Source organism: Zootermopsis nevadensis, unplaced genomic scaffold (genome assembly GCF_977971745.1).
Source record: "Zootermopsis nevadensis isolate Lab colony 2312 unplaced genomic scaffold, Znev_1.0 Znev_ptg000007l, whole genome shotgun sequence".
Taxonomy (NCBI): domain Eukaryota; kingdom Metazoa; phylum Arthropoda; class Insecta; order Blattodea; family Termopsidae; genus Zootermopsis; species Zootermopsis nevadensis.
The window spans coordinates 6,053,202-6,077,824 of record NW_028259139.1 but is presented as its reverse complement, the minus strand read 5'-3'; the positions used below and the strand labels follow the sequence as shown (position 1 = coordinate 6,077,824).

General features: G+C 39.6%; 1 protein-coding gene across 2 annotated transcripts in view; it reads right to left on the bottom strand.

Annotated features, from left to right (window-relative positions):
* Rat1 (5'-3' exoribonuclease 2 Rat1) overlaps positions 1 to 24,623 on the bottom strand; it is a 51,548-nt gene that overhangs the window by 24,554 nt on the left and 2,371 nt on the right. Inside the window, exons 3-18 of one of the 2 annotated variants that reach the window (XM_022062225.2) lie at positions 24,482 to 24,593; positions 23,472 to 23,645; positions 22,770 to 22,932; positions 22,465 to 22,623; positions 21,998 to 22,311; positions 21,183 to 21,389; positions 20,189 to 20,338; positions 18,908 to 19,126; positions 18,038 to 18,145; positions 17,614 to 17,703; positions 17,311 to 17,467; positions 16,754 to 16,928; positions 16,379 to 16,435; positions 16,039 to 16,107; positions 15,536 to 15,664; positions 14,829 to 14,989 (exon numbers count right to left, since the gene is read on the bottom strand). In XM_022062225.2, the coding sequence (XP_021917917.2) occupies positions 14,829 to 14,989; positions 15,536 to 15,664; positions 16,039 to 16,107; positions 16,379 to 16,435; positions 16,754 to 16,928; positions 17,311 to 17,467; positions 17,614 to 17,703; positions 18,038 to 18,145; positions 18,908 to 19,126; positions 20,189 to 20,338; positions 21,183 to 21,389; positions 21,998 to 22,311; positions 22,465 to 22,623; positions 22,770 to 22,932; positions 23,472 to 23,645; positions 24,482 to 24,593 (2,444 nt within the window). The remainder of the gene's footprint in view (positions 1 to 14,828; positions 14,990 to 15,535; positions 15,665 to 16,038; positions 16,108 to 16,378; positions 16,436 to 16,753; positions 16,929 to 17,310; positions 17,468 to 17,613; positions 17,704 to 18,037; positions 18,146 to 18,907; positions 19,127 to 20,188; positions 20,339 to 21,182; positions 21,390 to 21,997; positions 22,312 to 22,464; positions 22,624 to 22,769; positions 22,933 to 23,471; positions 23,646 to 24,481; positions 24,594 to 24,623) is intronic. The other variant, XM_022062235.2, reaches the window with a different exon arrangement.

Below are 24,623 nucleotides of genomic sequence, written 5' to 3'. Positions count from 1 at the left end.
ACATCAATCATATAAACTCGAAAAATTCAGTCCGTACCGCAAAGAAAACACAACACTTCACGAAGATTTCTGTCTTCTGGGTTGTTGCTCCACAGTATAGTCTGGTAGAAGTTTACCAACGTTTCTGATATCTTTCCTGCCTCCATCATCAGGGCTATGAGCTACCGCCATGAGAACTTCAGATCCTACAACTCTTCACCATTACAAAATCAGCTTGTTAATACTATTAGGGATAAATATAATCTATCTGTTCCCAAAACCCAAAGAAAGTTTTCTTTTTTGAAGGAGGGCGAGAAGAGACGAAAATAATTCCGAACGGTGACTGACTTGTCAATGACAGTAGTTCAGTCACACGCGGCCGGAAATGGAGTTCTGAAACAAAGCCCAGCTTTTCCCTTCTTCTCTTCTCTAAAACCTATGAGCAAGAGAAGCTGAAATTTCGTCTGAGAAGAAAATGTTATTGTAGCATTAAGAAAAAGTAGGAGCTTTTAAAATGTCAGTCAAGAAAGCAGCTTAGTAGTCACAAATGGCTGGCTAGGTTAACGCTTCAATAGCTGGGAACAAAAACAATTTTAGTTCGGCTTCAAAACACGAAACAGCAGAACATTTCGCTTCCCGACACTTGTCCTATGCTCTCCGCGCGTTGTGCGTAACATTAACTCATAAAGGGCTGATATCGTCTGTCCATCTGCTGCACGGATTTTGACGATACTTCGCGTATCATTACCTTCAGAGTATCAGTGGCAACAAATTTCCATGTTCAGACCAGCATGATAATGTACTTACAAATAAAATAAACATTAAATTTAACATGAAATCGAAATACGTCCATTCGTTATACAAATCTTAATAATATAAATATTTTCAGCATAGTATTTATTCGAATTAACCTTAAATTAAGAGTAAATTTTAATTTTAAGTAAATTGTTGGCGTATTATCATGACGTTTGCCTGAACATAACTCCATCCCAACATTATTGAAACAAAGCAACGGACCAGTGAATGTATCAAGTTTTAAATTAACTACCGACTTACTTAACTTCATGAGGAATAAGTCAGGTAGGACTTAAAAGGATTAATACTGCCACAGACTACAGATTAAAATACTCGAAAGAAAGTAGATGTAACCGTTAAACTTGTTACTCTGAAAACGCTATAAAATTCACAATTTAAAATGACGATCTGCAGAAAGTTAAAGCAGGCAGAACACCACGCTACACAGAGTTATTAGCAATACGGCCCTAACTGCGGCTGAGACGAGAAGGCACTTTGAAGTAACTGCAGTTGTGTTTTAAGACTCTTCAACGCATAAACAAAACACACATTCGATATAGTGCCCAAGACATCCGTTTTTCACTTTGTCCCGTTCATTAAATATACGTAACACTGGACAAGCAGTCGCTAATCGTGGGTAAGGCTAAAAAATATTCACCACAAAATGTTGTGCTGACAAAACCTATGCAAAGGAGGGACAGGTTATGAAGATGGAGCTGGATGGAACTGGCTCAACATGGCGTCCAATGACGAGTTTTGGTATTGACAGTGTTTATTCTTCGGATTCTATTCCAACACATACGTATCTATACATACAAACAAATAGGGAATCTAATGCATTTACTGACAGATGCCTATGTTGCCCTTAGAGTGGGGCGAATAGGAGTCATTTCAACAACGTAACAAGCTAATCGCCGTGATAATAGAGGCAGCAAGAACCTCTCGAAACGTCGGTAAACTTCTACCAGACTACACGTTGCAACAACCCAGAAGACAGTCATCTTCAACCTCAATATACGTAGGGTAAAGTTGCCTATTTTCGTGACATCCCTAATTCCGTGATACATTTTTCAGAGCAGAATTACAGAGTTAGGGGTCATGTAGGAATGTTCAGTTTCCACTCATACAGATGGTGGAAGACGTGCAGTTTGAATGGCATGTCTTATAATATATATATATATATATATATATATATATATATATATGTCATATAGGCTACTCTGTATCACATGGTTGCCAGTTTTCGTTGAAATGATATGACATAATAAAATTATGCACATTTAAGGTATTTTGTGTCATTTACTTAATTATCACGTAATTAGGAAACCGCTCACGGGATTACGATACCACTATCACGGAATTTGGAGGCTTATCACGGCTTTGGGATTCTTTCGCACGGAAATATGTTAAACAGTACACTGACCAAATTGAGCAGATGTTTGTCTTGGAAAGTACTTAGATACATAGGTCAGGGTTTGGGTTTTAACTCTAAAAGCTTATATTTAGTTTTAACCGGAAATATATTTTAAAAAAACAACGCAAAATAAAATATATCACGGAATTAGGCAACTTTACCCTACTTTCCAAACCATTTTATAAACGTCTTTGAAACACTGTAGACCTTTGCTTGTTGGCTACAATAGAAAAAACATCAACCAATCATCCACTGTGTAAGATTTGAGGTTTTCACAGCGGTGAGTATGAAGATTTCTGTCTTCTGGGTTATTGCGCGGTGTAGTCTGGTCGATGTCAACCAACGTTTCAGAGGTCATACTGCCTCCATCATCAGGACGATGAAGATTGCTGTCTTCTGGGTTGTTGCGCTGTGTAGTCTGGTCGATGTTAACCAACGTTTCAGAGATCATGCTGCCTCCGTCATCAGGCCGAGGACGGAGGCAGTATGCCCTCTGAAACGTTGGTTAACATCGACCATACTACACAGCGCAACAACCCAGAAGACAGAAATCTTCAATCATCCACTGGTTAATTCCAATTAGCCATCTATTTAGGTATATCAACCCTTCAGTATCGAAACACGATCGCCTTATAAACATGACGCAGAACTTGATAAGGGTCCAAAGACAGCCAGCAGTGGCAGTAAGAGGGACCATGCACGATATTATTTGCCTTCTCTTCCTCTTGGCGTACTGGAAAGCCATTCCGATTACGGAAAAAGTTTTAAAACAACATTGTCATTGTCACATCTTTTGTAAAGGTTATGTTTACCTTACCCGTTAAGAAACGCAATATTCATGAGTTTATTTAATAACCCACTCCTAAGTAGCACTTTGGACATGTTTAGTGTTTATGGTCAGGTTGGTATAAAGCGTGTCCATGATAGTGGTGGTCAAGGCAATTGTCCATTGCATCCTTCGACGAAACCAACGGCAATGTATTATTGCAACCAGCAACCAGCACCCAGTCTTTCTGAAACCTCGTGCTTTTTACGTGTACAGGAATCTCATCGTAAATTTCATTTGCTAATACAAACTAGACACATAAATGGATGACTAAATCGTCTGTAGCCTCATTACATAGACTTAAACATTTTAAAGAAAGTCGGTCATCACAGAAGTTTTCAGTACTCACATTTTGGTTCGATCTGTTTATTGCAATGGAAGTCGTGATTAACAAAAGCAGACCTGGTTAAGTATACTTAAAACCATTAAACGACAGCTATTCAGACACACAACTTTAATACATAAGACATACGTATCAATTCTTACCAAAGTTCGCAAAGAATTGTTGGTCTATAAACAACTTAAAATTTCATATAATTCCTCTACCGTAATTAATTAATTAATTAACAACTGAGGCCTCACCGTAATGAATATATATGATCAGTGAGCAGGCATTGAAGATAAAAGGACACGAAAAAATGCGAATGCTTTTAATGATAACATACTTGTAACTCAAGGGTCACTATAAGCGTATTTAGTTGCAACATCTAAGGCAATGAAACATGTATACGCCTATTTAAAGTCTATACATTACGAGATAAGAGCTTTGCATAAAACAATCTATAAATTACGGTCTCCATATTTGAAACTGAAGTGTCTCCACGTTTCAACGTTGACAAAAGAAACACACGTCTGCAATCCGATTAATTAAATTTTATTTAATAAATGCGATGAGCAGCAGATCACGCTGCAGGGCATATACTATTTTGAAACGTCAGCAAAAGGTAAGGATTCTTGTAGGTTAGGTTAGGTTAACAGGCCTACCAACATCCTAGCTCGTTAATAGGCCTAACAGAGGAATGTGTTTCAAGTCAGCAAATAAATTATAATTTGAAGTGTCTATAAGGCACATACGTGTTGTTTTAACGGGCCCAGAAGAGTTGGCAAAGCTTATTTATGTATGTAGCATGCGACAAGACCGCCTCCAATGAGAACGCAGTTAACACAGAAAAAAAGAGAGAAGTATCATAACACTGGCGAACCTACCAGAGCTTGATAACATTTACTAGAACCGAAATGTGGTAAAAGCGACGCCATATCACACCTACGAGGCTACATGGCGTTAAAACTCAGCAGAATGCAGTCGACAAGATATTATGAAGCACAATCCCATAATTACCTTATAAATTATAGCTAATTCAGGAAATGATCCGCGAACTTTCTAAATAAAAACAGGCACCAAATCGACTTGATAACAAGAGTGACGTGGCAGAAGGTGTCACTTAAGAGTCGTCTATCCACTCGTGATGACGAAGGCAGCAGGGGCAAGGCTCAACCTAAAGGTTAAGTGAGTCGTTCAAGTGGACTCGCCAACCATTAAAATGCTGCATATATTTTGCTACTCTTAGCGTAATTTGCAAATGTATGAACGACTGTGGATGTGACATGCACACCAAGTCTGGACTGCGAGTATAAATGGCTTTTCTACAAAAGCTGTCGGGCTCTATGTCCTAACAGAAACCGAACTTCCTGCTCCCGTCCTGGCATAACCAGCCACAACCACGAAGAATAAACACAGACTAAAACTTACCCTATAGTTACGTGTCCAAGCGAATAAAACCACGATCACAGCTTATTTATATTGTTTACACAATAAAAATAAGTGTCTACCTAGATGCAGACATTTGACAACCCTGGAGAAAAAAGTGGCCAGACGTTTCGGATGAAAATTGGGGGGGGGGGTTAGTTGCAGTAATCGTTACAAAATTTAATGTTTCAAGGACACAGAAAAATCGTATAACGTTGCAAGATGACCCCCTGAACTAATAGGGTTGAAGACAGCTCGGAATTCGCAGCGTAGAAAAAGCTAACACCAACGAATTTGTGACAGTGCCGCAGACAGAAATATTATACCGCCATTCAAAGGACTGAAACGGAAATCTTCGCGAAATTTGTGAACCCAACCGCAGACAAGAGATAGCTCCCAAGCTGAGAACATTACGAAACATTCTAAATGTTACATTACTCGACTCTGTCCTGTTAACGTGGCCGATTTTTAACACCGAGGAAACTATCGAAACACAACACCATTCCAGCTGACAGACTACGAATCAGGGCTGTGGAGTCGGAGTCGGAAGCAATTATAGGAGATTCAACGACGCGTTGAGCCCCATGGTGTGGGAATAATGCTTTGTAACTTTGGCTCCGGTACTTTAAGAATATGAAGGGTCTACAAATAAACCGATTTCTGCAATAATATTTAAATAAAGGTTATAAGTCTAAAATGTATGATGATGATTCACGTGGTGGTGATGAAATCTCTTATGGTGCCATTTACCACTTTAGTAGGTTTACCCTTATTTATACATATTGAGATTTTATGAAAGAGTTGGTTTCGGAGTCGGCGTCGAACCCGGAGTCGGAGATTTCAGTACCGATTCCACAGCCCTGCTACGAATATGTATTGGTTGCTCGTAACTTCGTGAGCTCAGTAACTAAAGAGTAGCTAGATCTTTGCTCGTATGTTGCTTGATTACCAATAACAACTGTACCTGCAGTAAACACCGATGTTAAGCGTAAAGGACAAATAATATACCGAGTTTAACCCACACTAGCGAAACAAATATTCAGCAATTCAAAAAAGAATACCCTGTCACACAAAAAATATGAAATTCCCCCTCACCCTAGGCATGGGAAAGAGAAAATAACAGCAGCAAAGAAATAGAAGAAAAAAAGAGACAAGAACGAGGCAAAAAAAAATGCTTTTGGAGTCGCGTATGTAACATCCATCAACTCTCGGTGCACAGCAGTCAAGATTTGAAGTACTTCGCAGAGAACAATGCCCAGCATCCACTTGTAGCAGAAGCATACTGCCTTACCAAGCTCGCAGCCATCTCGAGAGATCAAACAGAGGGACCCCTCCCCCCTCCCCCGAGTTTCACAAGTGACGTAAAATTTTTGTCGAGGGGAGACGGTGGACGAAATATCAAGAATTGCACATTTCTTATGATCCCCAGCCAAAAAACGAGAAGGGGTTAAACTGAAAGTCGTGAGATGAGAAGAAAAGAAATATCAGAATGGAAAGTGATCATGTCGTAGACAAATCAGAGTCAGATAAAAGAAACGAAACATTTTAGACAGAATTCACTCAGGAATCCTAAAAACATTGACTCTGTCGTTCAAACTGAGTTTCAACGGCAGCGATAACAATGAGCGGTAACGATTATTTAAGTAAAACAATAAAATACCAACATTTTAAAAAAAAAGTACAATCCCGATTGTCTAGGGGCGGATTAACCGGGGTCTATCTGGTTTGTTCGAAAACGACATATCACTTTTTTTTAAAAAAAATCTGTTGTGAAAATTACAACGTCTAAAAAGAAAGGAATAAATACAATAATGGCATTCTTTAACGATTTAACATAAATCAATTGTTAGTAAAACCTAAAGTTTACTACAATGGAACGTTATTACTATTCGTTGGAATCCTTTTTTTACTATTTGGTATGTACTATATTAAATTTTATATAAATCCTTTCTGTGGTTAGAAAATCACTAAAAATAAAACACTGTAAGTAATTGTTACATTTTCGTGTTTTCCTTCCGGTCTTGCGGATTATCCGGGAGAACGTATTTCCCAACCAAACCAGAAAATCGGCAGTCTATTGCAGAACAATAATTCAAGGCCAAAGAAACAAAATACTGCCATCATCATCAAATATCAGGAACAGGTCAATGTGACAATGCAGCACGAAACAGCGTATGAATCCAAGCAAACACAGCAATTCTGGACCAGCGCGATTTTCGCCAGAATAATTTTATCCCTTGTGAGCGCAGGTTTAACCTCTGAGTTGGCAAAATTAACAACAGGTGACCATTTTGGATAAAATACCAAAAAACAAAATTTCTTAAAATTTACCGTTTCTACGTATAAGGGACCGAAATATACACTCGAAGAACGTCGTTAAAAATCTAAACTTTAGACAAATATACGAACAAACAAACATATCTGTCCTTATGGCTAACATGACGGATGGAATGTGCAGACAAGCTGCTTGGCCTTGGCTTTCAATCGAATAAGATGAATGGATTCACGGAAAAAAAATCAGTATGGGGGGGGGGGGGGTGATGAATTTTGTGGTTTCCCAGTCAAACTGTTATACACAGAGAGCGAGGGTGTTTGTCAGGCTAGAAGGAAGGAGGTAATAAGGCGTATATAATGATAAAGGTCTTGTGATAAGACACAATAGAACCTAATTCCCCCATGTTGAGACCCAGCCTGCTTTCTACCTGGATATTACAGGGTTGCTGGCATACAATACAATATTGATATAAAGTAATTTTCCACTTAGCGAGGCATATTGCTGTACGAACCTAAGAAGATACGCAACTCGACACCCGCAAACCAACCTGTCCCGCGTAACAGACCGGCAAATAAAACAGCAACATTTAATTCTTCACAAATATTTAGAGCCACAAATACTGGTTATCCTGCTTTTCCTCAGCCCCTAAGCAACTGCAAGGATAGAACCTCAAAACTAGACGACGAAGGCTTCCTTCCACCTACAAATAAATACATCTTATTAAAAGATACTACTAGCTACTGTGGAAGTCCGCTACTTTGTTGTTGTGTTAAATAAATGAGGTAAAAATGAACTTAAACGAAGAGAAACACGCATCATTCAGAATAACAAGTGTCTAATTTTATCCAGCTCATTGCTTCTGCTCCAACATACGCAACCTAACTTCACTCCCTATTCAAGTGCATGCCAGCAGAACTAATGTCGGGCGCTGGGATTCCCCCCAGCTGCGCTGCAATCGGAACCAGCAATCAAGAACTGAGTAGCTCCACATGTTTGGTTCCTGGCCATACTTCTATTTATTTGTTAGCACCCGTGCAAACTTACTCTTGCACACACACACAAGCCAGGGCTCTCCAAAGTACGGCCCACGAGCCTGTAAAGTCTTTGTTTTATTCAGAACTAACTTTCTTGCCCAATAGAGCTTACAATCTACGTGTTCAGGAATTAAGAACGTGACAAATAAAGTTCCTTCAATTGCACCTGACAGGCAGGCATACTGCAGTAATGTTAGTCGTATTTTAGTGCACCTTATTTTTATTCGATCTATGCCCGATTTGTATTCACATCCGATGAAAAAGATACAGTAAAAATTTACAGAAAATATCTTAATCTGAGCAGTTCATTATGCCACTTTTCAATACGAAAGTAACCCATACTTACATGCTGGGCGACTATAATTTGAAAAGACTTTGGCGTAGACAGTCTAGAATTTGAGAACGTGGCACATTCGTGAAAAACTTTGGACATCCCCGATGAAATCGAATAAAAGGGGTGTGTAGTGACAAAGTAGTTGTCATGAGTTCAAAAAATACAAGTCAAAGGCTCTTACATCACGGAGTGGCCTTAATTCTTGGAGGCACATATATTATTTATACGAGCTTCGGCATCGAAGGGCGAAGTCATGTAATTCTTGAAATCTTTATTAATAAATGCATAATTCAAGACATAAGATGGGTGCGTTTGGACTACTCTTGCGTTCTAGTGGCACTAATTTCTTCCAGAGTAGGGCTATTACCGTAACACAGAATAACCGGTGGCAAATGAATGATTTCCAATTTCTGTCTTATTACATCTTCAATATATCCCCTGGAACAGCTTAGCTCTTTAATGACCATAATAAACATAAACTTCGAGTGCCATTGAAAGGAATATTTCAATAATATTAATCAGATCACGTTCTGAAATTAGACAGGTCTACACGACGAACTAGTATTAGAAAACGAAGAAGGAAATGCGGTTTAAACATTCTCTGCAACGCATTCACAAACCAGCTTATTATCGTTCGTCCACGTTTTTATTAAAATTTATAATTAATGGCAGAAACAAGAACAGATCTGCACTAATTCATTTTTTGGCGAGTCTTGAAAAATATTTGAAAACACGTTTCTGTCTGTCTGTCTGTTGTCGAAACCAGTAAGACAGATCCAAACAAAAAAATCTGTCGAACCCTTTCCGCCTTGGTCGATTTTAGTGCAATTTAATGGTCAAGAAGCATTAATAAAATAATATTTGTTTCATAGAACTCTGACGCATTTTGATAAAACTTCGTACAGCCCAATAAATCTTCTATCCAAGGTCTACTGGGGGCTCTTTCCCCTATGGCAACTCGGCCAAAACACAAAGTTAACCAGTCACGCCTCCATACAGTGCCGAAGTTAAGAATGCGTGGAGTTAAACCTCTACGCATCGCGTTTAATTTAGCACGACTACTCATGCTGACTAAAATACAAACGAGATGTATCACTTCATGTTTAATTACTATCTGGATCGCTGTCTATTAACAACCACCCTCTCCAACATTGCCCTTACTTCCACAAAACACACAAACGTCTGATGACAACAGCAGAGGAAATTCACCCCGTTCCAACTTTTTCACATCGCGCTTCGTTCCAGCCAACCCGTCTCCTTTCTTCGCCCGACCTCGTTGCTGCATTATTGCTTGCGTTTCTCAAGTGGTCTTCTTCCTTGACACAGCAGCGGCCCGGACAGCGACCCAACCTAACTGACTCCTCCCTCAAAACGAATAAAAGATTCTACCATAAGATCGGAAGGGACTCCCCCACCTCGTGCCATGTCTGGGGTTTACACGCGGGGAGACACGGTTTTCACTCAAATAATATTTCATAGCTCTTTCTTTTGTGTGTAGAACACGTCGCTTATGAGCGCCGTCTGCATGACTGAATCTTCCAGCCGGAGTCTGAGGCAGTTGGGACGAAATGCGACGCATTCAACTTAAGCACGACGAAGTTACGTTGCGTACAGAAGACGTGTTCGTCAGTCCAAGGACGAAACTAACGGAAACGTATCAAATTTTGTACTGGAGCTCTAGGTAAAAGTTGTCCCACGTGTTTAACTAAGCACCACGCCACGAAGAGGAGTTGGTTGTGGAGTACAGCTCCACTCCTTCTTAACCTCGGTACTAGAGGTGGGTGGCCAACTTCACGTCCCGGCTGCAATAGCCACGGGGAAAACCAGACTGAAACCAAAGGGCAGGAGACTGCGTGGACTCAGAGTCGGTTTCGACTCGGGAGCGAAGAGAAAAATCTCTTGCCTCTATCGGGAATCGAACCCCAGTTATCCAGCCCATATCTTAGTCACTACACTAACTGATCTGAACCGACTTTATAAAGCTATATAATTTGTTATCTAACTCAATGAAGCAGAGGCATCCTTGAAAAGCTGACAGCAGGCTCAGCTAGTCATTAAATTCTTAGTGTTCTATGGAACACTAAGGTTCATTACCGTGCTCACAAGAGCCCGCCACCGGACAATACCCGGTGCATAGCGTCAGCCCATCAACTCGAGAGCCAGTGGACGGATTTTGATTAAATTTGATGTGGACGTTGTGCTATTCTGCACGACCTCAAAAACGAATTTTGAATATCCTACGAGCTGTGATAACGAAATGGCGGACGAAGAAAGTCGTGAGGAAGACACCGAGGTGCTGCGATCTGGTGGCCAAGGTGGGAACAATGGAACAAGGCGGATTTATTACCTCTAAACGCGCGTTGCAAAGAACGCGTGAGGATATTCTGTTTTCTGGTAAGGAATATATTTTCCGAAGCAACAATCTGCAATTGATTAAAGTCAGAGCTAATAAGGTATGAGAAATCGCAAAGAGGGCATGTGGAAAGTTCACGTGCCGAACTCGAACACATCTCCCCTCATGTTGATCAAAAGATAAGGGAAAAAAAGGAAGCCGAAGGGAGGGGGCGACGAAGGAGGTTGTGGTCACTTCCGCATTTGTCATCAGCAAACCGCGGGGAAGAAAGAGGCTCCGACAGATTCCTGGCCGGACAAAAAAAAAAGACGTGCCTTTCGCTTCGCGTAACGACTTGATTAACCTGGCCGCAAGATCAAGAGACAGCAAACTGTCGCCCCTGTTTATCAGGCAGTGGACAAAACAGAACAGGAGGATGAAGAACGTCCTCAGGCAAAACAGAACTGCTTTGTACCGCGCACACAACACATTCGCATACTTAAATGCTAATAAATAAATTGCTCTGAAATCGCGTGTCTCTTTCAAATAATACGCTTTATGAGAAGTCTAGTTACTCAACTCGTCAAGAAATTATTTGCTTTTACGTTAATTTATTTTTAGTTTTTTTAATGACGGTAACAATCATTTTGTGAGTCACCTTTAAAGAATACTGTGCCCACTTTAACGTCGCTCTTTTGCGGTCCACGGCTTTAAAATAACTACATCCGGTGGCATAATTCTCGTACTACGTAATATTTATTCTTATAAATATAATTCTGCTTCCCCTTCTCCGTTTACAGTTAAATATTAATAATTTTCTTTTCTTTTACATGTGATTTTACACGGGTTATTTTCATATCTTTATCAATTCTACAGAATTATTACAATGACCAAAATGTTGTAGTGTCGCGTTTAGAAACTCACACAAAAAAACTATTTCCTGGTAAAATTTGCTAACTACGCACTGCAGAATATTTCGCAATAATTTAATGCAGGGCCTAAATTCTGTGTTGACGACATTCGTACAAGATCGCTCGCGTCTTATCCGTAATCCGAAGGACAAAACAGACAGACATATATCTTAATATAACCCAAGTGAATGAAACGTGACAGGGAAAAAGACACTCTTGTTTATATTCTTCCCCCATTAATTCATAGGTCTCTGTGACTTACTCCTGGCGGAGTACAACAGGCTAACACAGCAGTCATCCGGTAGCAGAGGGCAAGTAAAAGGAGAAATTAGCCAAACAGCAGGCGATGACAAGATGTGACGGGCCGACAATGCTCGGGCTCGCCTCCCCTAATTACTGCCGAACAAAGCCCTCAATCCTCCGCCCTGAAGCCTACGGTATAGGGTGAGCTCAAACGCTCTTTATCGACCAGCGACGGAACCAATTCTGTGCTTCAAAGTTCGCACGTAAGAGAAAACAAAATCTGACGAATTTACAGGCGCTTCGTGAACTATGCAGAGCGGCGTCGCACTAAATCTGACAGGATGTATCACATTTCCATGTCGCACACGACTTATTTCCGTCACGAATTGGGCTTGACTGCCAATCACGTTCCACAAATGACTTATGGGAACACGTGATATAAAGATAATATTAAAAATGTGTGAAAAGGCTAGATCGATATTAGTGGTACGACCGTAGTTTCACAATAGTAATTCAGTGAGATGATGATGATGACAACACGCGGCTATATTCGACCCACACGAATCAAAATAACATCTGCCCAACAACGTTTACCGCAAGCCCTCTCGATTTGACGTATCATATAAATCTGACAAGCAGTTTCAAAGATAACAGTTGGCAAGAACTTGGCGCAAAGAACGCATAAAACGGACGATTCAAACTATTAAATGGCCGCTGTAAATCGCAGTCCGTGACCACCACGCTATCAGGCGATTGGGTGTGTCGAGCTAACAATAACTTTAGCCTTATCCTGCTCCACACTTCTAACTCATAATAAAACTTCCGCTACGAAGCAATGCATGGAGCCCGCCCACATCAAGTCGCTGCATCAACATCCAATTATTCGTCTTAGTCGTGACTACAGTAATGGCACGTGCTCTGCAAGCACCAAAGAACGCCACGGCTTTTAATGAGTGAGTCGCCTGTCACACGTAATTAAAACAGTCGAGAAGTGTTTTTGTCATTGCCATAGGTTGCGCGCGCAGCTGCTAGATTGTCGTAAGCATGTCGAAGAGGCTACAGTGATACCACAAAGCCAACATTAAATTCTGAAAGACAAAACTAAAAAAAAGAGGATAACAATCATTCCTATAATTATATTAACATATTTGCCGTTTGTTGAAAGACACCTAGAATGACACGAATCTGAAAAAGCCCGAAAGGGAGAAGTCGTGTGTTTTTCTTCCATCCCGACATTAGCCTGGTGAGAATTAAGTAAAACCACGAAATAACTCATTCGGGACAGCCTGTTTCCAGACCGAAACAAAAACCTCGCGAAAAGACAAATGACTGCTAACCATTCAGCCGTAACGTTCGATACTTTCATGCTAAATCGATTAATCGATAACAATCGCCCTCGCACAACTGATTAACGTCACATGGCATCAGCATTACAGTCAGCGTCGTGAAATAATTGCAACTGGAGAAGACGCAGAATGGTTGAGATGTTTTTTTATTATTTTCGTGTTGTTCTGTGAGGGCAGAGACCTCGTGATGACGTCAGCTTCCATCCAAGGGCCAGGCCTACCACCTACACTTTTAGCATTAAGAGTGACTGAATAGAAACCAGTACACCAAGAGTTGTAACATTTTCAGTCCCTCGAGCCAAAAATCGTTTCCCTCCTTAGACCCAGGGGCCAAAATCACCTCACGGCACAATTTTTTAAAACTAAAAGCCAATCTTCGTTATCTTCAAGAGACTAATGCTTATCCAGAGATGACAAATTGGCGTAAAACACGATCCAACTTAAACTTTAAATACGCAGAAATTACAACAGCGATACATATTTTAAATTTGTCCCTGCAACACTTGTATCTGGTATAATTTTTACACGGAAAACACGCACTTCAAAGTAGTGTTTTAGCGTCAACATCACTTATAACTCTTGGATGTAAAGCGGCAGACAGCGTGAGAAACGCGATTTTTTTGATCCTTAGAAATAAAGGAAAAATAATACAGTAACAAATAATTATTTGTCTAATTATAATTAGACTGGCACAGCAACAACTGGCCTCGGGCTGGATGTGGCTCGCGGGACATCGGATGGTCCTTGCTGCTCTACACTTTTGAGAAGTAACGCTAGTATGCTGGTATGCTACACGCCATGTGGGCGTTTCGGGGGGTAGTCATTTTTAACCTCAGCACTAGATGGGGGCGAGTACTCAACGTCACAACCAGGCCATGATTTCCTCTGGGGAAAGCACCCCGGCACAAAACTTACTACATGAAATCTTAATCTGATGCTCGTGTGATTACAGAAGCTTCGCCGAGAACAGAAGAAAATGCCACAAGATCGCAAACATTCGTGTCAAAAGCATGAGGCAAAGTACCCATACCATCCTTGCATATGTTCTTGCTGTCGTCATAATTCTCCAATATTCAAAATATACTGAAAAACATAAAAATTCTAATTCCTTCAACTTCTAAAAATTTGAAAGTTTAGAGACCTGAAAAATATTTTACACATTAAATCATACAAAGCGTTAGTTTTCAAGTTTCCCAAATTTTAAACTTTCCAAAGTCTCGATCCTTCAAACGTTCTGACAATTATTTTGAAAAAAATTAAATTTTTAACTATAAAATACTCTGGTAATTTTAAACAAATTTAAAATACTGAACTTAGAAACCGTTCGACATTTTGAAAATGTCTGTGGTGTTATGTCACGTTTCACATCTGCGTCACTGAGATCCTGGGATCTTAATTAATTTTTGTTGCCATTTACCCCATAAAGGATCCACAAATTTTCCGTGACAAAATTAACTATTATAAATACAAAAAAATTATGAATTTCTGCACAAATCATAAACCCAAGATTTTGATGAAGATTATTCTTTTTTTTTTCAAAACCACATTTGCCAGTACCAAGTAAAAATAAATGTAAATTTAGTTTGCATTACACTCACTGCTTCCCCAGCCCGACTGCGGCAGCACCTGCATCTGCCGGCTATACTGATTCTGCGGCTGCAAACCAGCGAGTTGCGTCAACGCCTGCAGTCCTTGGCTGATTGTAGGAGGAACGGCGCTGTATATGCCTAATCCGGCTCTCACATTCGTATGTCTGACAATGAAAGAAACAAATAATTACAATAACTTAATAAATAATTAATGTTTCTAATTACAGTTTTTTGAATACCCCTCAATGCAGAAACATTCAACCAATAAAAAAAGGGAAAACCACGATTTTATTTTGTTGTAATAGGAAGTTAATTAAATCGTTTCTGCCTACTCGTAGACACTCTTCAACTTTCCACCAAAAGGCGGAATGAGCCGCAGTCTGTAAAACATTTTTTCATGCCCTTTTCGCTCGTATGTGGAGCAAAGGCGCCTCCTTTTGGAGGTTCTTGATCTATTAGATGTTCGGTATTACTCGACCCATCGCAAGGCCTCTACGTGTACACAGGACAGCACAACGCAGAAAAACAACCATGGCTTGAGTGGGATTCGAACCCACGGTCATGGTGTCCAAGCGATGAGACCCACGCCTCAGACCGCGCGTCCACTGTGACCGGCGCACCTCCATCTAGAATATTATAAAAGTACCAGACTGGTTCTTACATATTTCATATTTACCATTTATTTAAAAGAAGCTTTATCAGTAACTTACCCAAGCATCCTGTGTCCTGCTTCACCCAGCGAGGCCCTCTGCGTTGCTGGTGCCATTCCAATTTGGGGTTTCCATCCCCTGTTCTGAGACGGACTTAAATCTTGCGGCTTCAGCACTCTAGGTGGATCTCTACAAACACAACAGAGAACGGCGTAATCGTTGCCAATGAACGAGACGCGGGCACATGCTACCTTCACGTGAAAAGGGAATAAGAAACTGAAGATAAATTTCAGTGGCAAAAGAAATTCAGTAGTCTCATTAAGCAGATTCACAATTAGTTATAGAAAGTTATTTCAAGATGGTGCAGACATAGGTCACCCATCATCTCATCGACCATCCAAAACATTAGACAAAATGTTTATTTTAAAAGTAGTTTTATGTTTGTGAAACTCGACCACTTACAGAAATAACACAAATTTGTCGACATTGAAACGCAAATTATTCATGTAGGATAAAAAATATTTGCAAATGAAATTTCTGTATTATTTATAAAACTCCAATACCTCGCTCCTTTCAGACGACGTGCAGGAAAGACAAATGAATCTTCATACTTAGGATCCCGGAATCTGACACTGCAAAGTAAACACACGTATAAATATTTATGCGAAAAATGTCTTTTCAAGAGGGAATAAATAAATATGTCGATCGAACTGCAGAAGACAACATTTCATTGTCCACATGTTATGTATCTAACATTTTTCCACAAAAAGTCAAAGCGCTTTTCGCTAATGCAAACAACAACTGCAATTACCCCAAAAAGTAAAAGTGCTGACCATGAAGCCTTATTAAACTCACATCTGAAATATAAACAGCGTAAGTTGCTGCTAGTCACCGAAAACTTACCAGTATACGCTATTTCTGGTTAGGACCGAGAGCCCCAAAACTGGCGAATGCAGAGATCTGTAACAAAGTAGCACATCTTCCTAGATTCACAGGCATTATTTTTGTATCAATTAGTATAGAAACATTTAGTCTGCATATCACAGCGCGATGCATGGCCGACAGAGGTTAATTTTTAACGGCTGCCAAGCAGCGTAATTATGACAAGTAAGTTGCAATTCACCGTCGTCCTCCTCAAAGTACGATAATTCATGTTGCAATACGCATGTGAGTTCAGAATGCTCAATTATCATTTTATTTTACTTACGTCTCCGTATCCTGAATCTACCCAGATCATCAGACGTATTCTATCGTTAATGTACGACTTATTGCACTCACCCTCCTTGAGTCACACAGTCTTCTGCGAGAAGAACGGTACCTTGCATTCCGTCAATGCTAACATTAACTTCATCATTGAAGTCGATTTTATTCTCATACAAGCCCTTGATGAAGTCGTAGCCAGAATTCTTCAATGTCACGTACAATCTGTCATCTCCCCGTAGGTTGCGTCTTTCTATAAATTAAGCGACAGAGAAATAATTATGCTAAAAATAAACTTTATTTCCAAATAGAGTTTCAAGACCTCAATTCAATTTAAAACATCAAGGATTAAAGAGCATAATTGTCATGTCTGACTTCGGGTTTCTGCGGTTTAGGTCACAGACTTTTGCGTTCTAGTGTCACGCGGTCCCCTGACCGTAGTTCAGTATTTCAGACACGGGTTGTCTCCATCTTTAGGACAAACGTAAAGGAACGCAACCAAAACAAATGTTTCTGAAGACAAAATATGTATAGAAGTATGAAATTTTGGAACAGCCACAAGAAGAATTTGTTTTTGTGAATACAAAATCTACATTTTTACATTCTTGTATACACCACAGTTGACTCGTACTTACTTTCTGCAGAGGTCAAGACTTCATAGTACGGCTTTAATGCCTTGAATAATCTCCTTTCTTCGACAAATGGCAATAAAGCAACACCCTGCCATGCAAATTTTTTTCCATTTAAGTCAATTTTAAAATCTTCTGGGTAAAAATCAATGATGGGGGAATCCTGAAATGAATCAAAGACAAACATTATTTATTTTCTTGTAGGCGATATTAAGTCTTCACTAAATAGTCTCGTAATTCTTGTACAACCGACAGAAGTGATAGTTTGAGCACCGGGTACATTATTCAGCAAAAATTTGTTACACTTACTGGATCACTCATGAGAGTGGCCCACGGAGCTGGAACGTGTGAACTGCTGGCTGCCGGGAACACGCCCATCAGCTGCTCTAGTGGACGGAACTGCAACATCACCAAACAACTAAATAACTTCCCAACATTATCTTCCACCGACATCCACAACAGCGCTCCTGCTTCAAATTTCTGAGGTCCTAGGTTCAATCCTCTGTCTGCATACTGGCTATCCTAAATGAGGTCATTTGTGGTTATACTCAGTCCCTCCATGTACATGTCAGGATAATACTTTCAATAAGGCTATAACCATTTCCTTCCACATCCTTTCCAATTCATTATTCACTAATCTCCAACGCCATACAGTCTGAACTACCGACAGTGCCATTAAATAAAACGCGATCAAATTAGAAAATAATAGCAGTACAAAATGTATCGCACATACCGGTTTAGTTCCCTTCTCAAACTCTGTTGATAACTCCGCAATATTAACGAAATCTGAAGCAAATGGAGCATAATGGTACGGAAAGTACCATTTCCATGATGCACAGCCCTGTAAAAATAAAAAGAAGTCATCTACAGGCTTCACAACTTATACTCTGCACACGAAATGATATCTGACTCACACTGGCCGCAGTCCTCACGTAATCAAGAAATTCACCTTCCAAGGAAGCAGAAGCTTCACAGCCATGTTCAGAACAGCCCACCACACATGCTTTTCCTCAGCCACACAAATTTATTCCACACCCTAAAAACATATTTCCCTACAATCCACCTTAATATTATCCTCCCATCTACATCTAGGTCTTCTAAGTGGTTTCTTCAGTTCAGAATTTCCATCCAAATGTCGTGCGCATTTCTCGTCTCCCCCACGCGTACTACACACAACGTCCATCTCATCCTCTTGAATTAACTACCTTAATTGTGTCATACATTTTATTAGTAAAGTAAAGTAAAGCTGTCCCACTATATGCCATGTAGGCGCTTGGGGGGAGAGAAGGTATAGCTCTTACTCATTCTTGACCTTGGCACCAGATGGGGGTGAGTGGTCGGCATCATGCCCTGGCCGCGCTTTACCCCGGGGAAAGGACCCCGGCACCCATCGGATAGGAGGCTGGGTGGGCCCAAGCCGGTCTGGACGCAGAGGCTAGAGGAAAAAAATCCTCTGCCCCCGTCGGGGATCGAACCCTGGTCGCCCAGTCCGTAGCCAGTCACTATACTTTAGTAGAATAATTAATTAAAAATAATGGCATTGAAGGAAATTAGAAACAAAGAACAAGTAATTATGAATTAAACTTGAAGATAAAATTTGTACCTGATAGTAATATTTCAGTACCCAACATAGACCATGAACGTACTGGAAAGCAACTTTGTGCCTGAATTCAATGTTGTCCAAGGCCACATCAAATTTGGACTCGTAGTATCTCTCCTTGAAGCCATCTTCCCATAATCGAACTTCATCATGGGTTTCTTCTTCTTCTTCATCAGATTCTTTATCCATCTGATCAGATTTTCTCTTCTGACCTCTGCCACCCTGAAGAAAACGATGATCACAATTGAAACTTTCTTATTCAACTTGTTTCATGGTAATTTTTTTTAAGTTTGTAAACACAATGACAGAACACGAAATATAGTTTAAAAAATGTCATTTTATCAATGTAGTGCACCGTACAGACTGTGGTAACCTACCGGTGAGGATGAAGGAATAAATGAACTCTTCGCCAAATACTACTACAAGATAATCAGTATGTAGCGCAAATGATGGTAACAAGAAATGGATCAAAAATTTCCTTAGAAAGCTTGAAGGCAAGAGACCACAAAGACCTAGTGCAGACTACAGGATAATATTAAAATGGGGTGGAGGGCGTGGACTGAATTCATGTGACTCAGGGCAGAGACTGGTAGCGGATTCTTGAGAATATGGTAATGAACTTCAGGTTCCATAAAAGGTAAGGAATATCTTGACTGCCTGACCAAACTATCAGCTTCTCAACAAGGTCTCTGCTACATGCAATTAGTTAGTCAGTTATTATTATTATGAATTGTTTAATTGGTCCACAAGCAGCCAAAAACTTCAGGCGTGTTGCCGTCATAACTCGGATTATTATTATTATATCCCATCTATTCACCACTTTATGGGGTATGTACTTCCATGTACCCGAGACAGACCTTGTCCCTAAGGTACATGGGGCAGCAGCTATTTCCGGGATCCATATTGTTTTTAGCAAGTGCCACATGTATTATAAAATAATAATATTATTATTATTATTACATCTCATCTATTCACCACTTTATGGGGTATGTACTTCCATGTACCCGAGACAGACCTTGTCCCTAAGGTACATAGGGCAGCAGCTATTTCTGGGATCCATATTGTGCCACATGTATTATAAAATATTTTACAATACATGTGACACCACACCACTTCCTTCATTTCTTCTCTTGTCCAAGCCACTCTTGTTTTTCTTGATTGATTTTCTTGTGAGTCTTGGGCTTGTTGGCTGTGCGTGTCCATGATTTATTTACTGCAATTGGGTTTGCACCCGGTGGCAGTTAATTCTAATTTAGACTGTACTTTAACCAGGGACTTGTTTACCTCTGGCCTCAACATGGAGTTCAAAGCTTGTGAAGAACTCGCCCCACTCAGCTGTTGCTCCACACGACTGCTGTAATGCATGCTTTCTTTTCGCATGTGGTACGCCTCCTGCCGTGGATTATGCACCGGCTTTACATCCCTGCCCAAAGGCTAGAAGTAAGAAACACATTCAATGTAATGGTGTATTCGCTACCTACAGGCTAAACGTTGTAATACTGTGTGATGGATCAGAGGAAGAATATTGGCGCTGTAATTCAATGTCCTCATATTTAAATGCAGTAACATAATTATCTAAACACTAAACACATTTCACAAAAAATAAAAATTCAATTTTATTCAAATGAAAGACCTGTAACAAATACTATTTACAGTATTAATCAAATTATGAATTTACCCATGCTATTCCTTCTTACTTTATATTTTTTAAGTAAAACTAATAACCGATCAGAAATAAAAGTAATCGCATGTCCCAAGTGGTCTCTAACTCCGAGTGCTCAAAACACAGACGATAATGTAGTACTGTTAACTGTCTTACTGTAGAAATCTGTCACAGTATATACAGCTGCAGACAAGTAATTCAGTAGCACGGAAAATCTAAGAAAACCGATATTCTCTGCTTACAATTATTACGTTGCGACTACGCAAAAATATCAGTATTCCAAAAGACTGTCTTCACAGTCATCCCAGCTATGTGAAATTCAAAATTTAGAACCCTTTATAAAACATTCTTTGAGTCACAAACTAGACGACGAGATGGATGGGGCATGCAAGAAGTTAGAACTGCATACAAAATTATGATCACAAAACATAAAGGAAAGAAACCACTTAGCAGATGTAAGCATAGATGGAATGACAATATTTAGACAAATCTTAGAGAAACGGGGAATGTCCCGGATTAATCTGTCTTAGGATATGGTCCAGGGGTAGGCTAAAAGGAAACTTTTTTGACCAGCTGCTTTTCAAAAATGGCATAATTTTGGCAATACTGACTCACCTGAGGAGCAAACTGTCCTTTTGGAACCCAAGCAGGTTGCCACTGACTTAACATTTTCGTACGTCTCTTCTTGGCCTTCTCCCTTTCCTTGAAAGCAACTTCATTTTGCTGTCGTTTCTTGAAAATTTCATCTTCTACGTCACCCAAGTCAGACATGATAAGTTGAACACGTTCTAGGTTAACATTGCCACTGTCAGTCAAAAACCCCTGTAACATAAAGACTCAGTTGGCCTTTACAACAGTTTACAACAAAATCATCACACAAAGGTTTGTTTTAAAGGTATTTTAACATTTTAACTTTAAACATGCCACAAATCCCTCGGACAGACGGACCTAACTGAGGATCGAATGGAAGAGGAGAATTGAGGAGGCCACGGACCAAATACAGACCAGAGAGACATAGAAGAAGAAGTATGCCATAAATCTAGATAACACATGCAAAGCAGAAATTTAAAATTATCCGATAAAATATAATTTAAGCCACAGATGTTGCCAGAACATAATACGTAATTTTGCACACAATCTTGAGACAGAGGGAACAAGTTTTTGTTTCACATAGAAATTACAAAGCTCCATGACATGCATCATTCTCCAGCCTTCTGATACTTCATCCGTCACAGCACCAAATACCTTCAATCTGTCCTCTTATTGCAAGAGACCGAGTTTCACATCCATACAAAAAAAAAGGTAAAATTACAGTTCTGTATATTTTAATCCTCTGTAATATTTTGAATTTCTGAGGTGAGATTTTGAACCACAGATGTTTTTTTAACTTCTGCATATAACATATAACAACATTATTCAAATGCACTTACCCCAGTCTTGTAAACAGTTCTCTTGTATAAATTTACAAGTCTATCAATGGCTCCTTCTCTAATTTCTAATGATGGCAAATGAGGTAGAAAATCATTCCCCACAAAGAAACACATGAAAACCCAGTCATCTATCGCTCTTTCGAAATCATATTTGAACGGAAGATTGGGCATTTCCAGTTCCCTCTCCAAGTATTCCCGAAGAATGTTGAGACGGACAAATATGAACTCCACTTCGGCAGAAAAAGCTGGCGCCACTTCATCATTTGCACCACACAATTCTTTAGCAACTCCAATGCAGTCCTTCATTTCATGTCCTGCAAGGAACACGGAACATAATATTTCAATATTTATTCAAACTGGTTTCTAATCCACAGTGCTAGCGTGTTAGCAAATTCCTCTTGGTAAAAATTAATAAAATAAAATCCCTAAAAGTATAAATAAAATTAGTTACTGGAAAGTGCACGTACCCATTTGTCCACAGATGTCACAGGGTTTTGGTTTGTTCGGTTTGAATTCCTCCCGAATAATGGTGAAATTCGGTTCATGCGTCGCTAGTCCCAACATTATCAAGTCGGCATCGGCACCACACAGGCAGTGCTGGGTATTCGGATCATGATCCGGTTGTGCTGGAAAGTAAACACACAACTGCGGAGTAAAGATATAATCTCTGTAAATAGTCTTGAAAGAATCACATCTACCTCTCAATTATGTGATTACGGTCATGCCTTACAAGCAGCGAACCCAGTGTTTCTTGCTCCTACGTTTTACTTACATCTCTGCTTCCGAATGTAATCCATGATCTTATGCTCTCCTTCTCCTGGCACATTTGCATCTGAAAGGATCACTTTGATTCCTCTCCATGCTGGGTCATTGTTCATTCGATCATGAACATAATAGTGCAAGCAAGATGATAACCGAGCCATGAACGGCGTTCCCTAAACAACAAAGACGCTAAATCAACAGAGATTAAATTAAAAGAATCGCATATGGGATCAGATATGTCACAAATCAAGATGCATCACATCGATAAGTAGAGGCACCAAAGGTGGTTATACATATCTGAAGTAATCTTTCGCAACCCACATTAAAAGCAGTTAATTATGAAATTTAATCTTCAATGCATTTACAAAAGCAAACCCAAAACCACCAACCATTAATAATGCATAAGCAATCTTGACGACAGCTTGAGATGGTAGAAATTACCGGATGCAGTTTAGAAGCAGCATACAGACCTGGCTGGAAATACATCTGATTATCCCTAAAGCCCAGCTGTCTTTGCTCAAAAAGGAAAGTCATAGGAAACACGTTTTTGAACGTACCTTGAAATATCAATACTTCTGTGTTGTCTAAATTATTCCCTATCAGTATCACACTGTGAAACCCATCTACCAACTGTCGCATAACAAGAAGAATAATACCAAATCATGCACTATACTGGAAACTTCCAACCCCATGTTTGAAGGTATTAACGTACAGGAGTGATGCAGTTACTGTCAAAATGGCTTCCTTTTGGTTTCTCCGGTGGAAGATGGCATCCCTTTGTTGCCAAATCAGAACGGATCCGTGTGACCTCCTGAATTTTTTCTACAGTTTCCTTTGATGCTCGAAATCGGCGGGAACGCTGCTGATTCATCTTCGCTCGAGGAGCCTGAAGAGTTCATATGAAATAAATGCAACTCATTCTCTTACAACATTAAACACAATACAATTAACATCAAGGAGCAGAATTCTGTGTTGAACAACAATCGGCCAGTTTAAAGAAATTTGACGCCTTTAAAACATTCACTACGATGTTCACAAAAGCCCATCAATAGGCCATAAACTGATTAACACTTTCAAGACCCAAATATATACGTTCTGTACTCCTATCACATGAAATGTTACAGTTGGCTACAACTCTTGCTTCATATTTGGAATGACCCGCTTTTTCTTCTCAGCCCAAAAATCAATTCATCTCAGCTGAGGTTTTCATGGCTTTTCTCAGACCCTCCAATAAAATGCTAAAATAATATCTTAAAATAAACTATGCAGCTTCTGTCCAATAACAAAGCTGTCGCACCACACACCATGCAGGTATTTGGCAAGACAGAAGATATAGCTCCTATTCATACTTGAATATACCAAGTCAGTAACAACATAAAACATTATGGTTTTCACATCCACAATATTCTTTGTATAGAAACATAAAACATTAAAATACACAATCAAAAAAAGTCTATAAACTATTATCAACAATTCTTCTCATAAAGTACACAGGCTATAATCAACATAAGTGAAGTAACATGAAGACAAAGATTTATAGTAAACATTTAACTTCATGAAATAAAGTCTTACAATTAACCCAGAAACAGGATTAATAAAGTCTCTGTTCTTATGTAGAAGATTAATTATTTTAAATGGATATTAGCATGTATTTACCGTGTTTATTGTGTTCTAATGGACAGAATTATTGTGGTTCCCTAATAATTACAAATTTCTACTTACAACACCATCAATAGCCATGTACAGCAATTTGCGGGGTCTCACAATTGCGAAAAGTCGATCAATACATTCAAAGATAGCTATCATCATCTCATCTTCATTCTTGGGTGCAGGTCTGCAAAAAAATAGAAATGGCTTATTTACA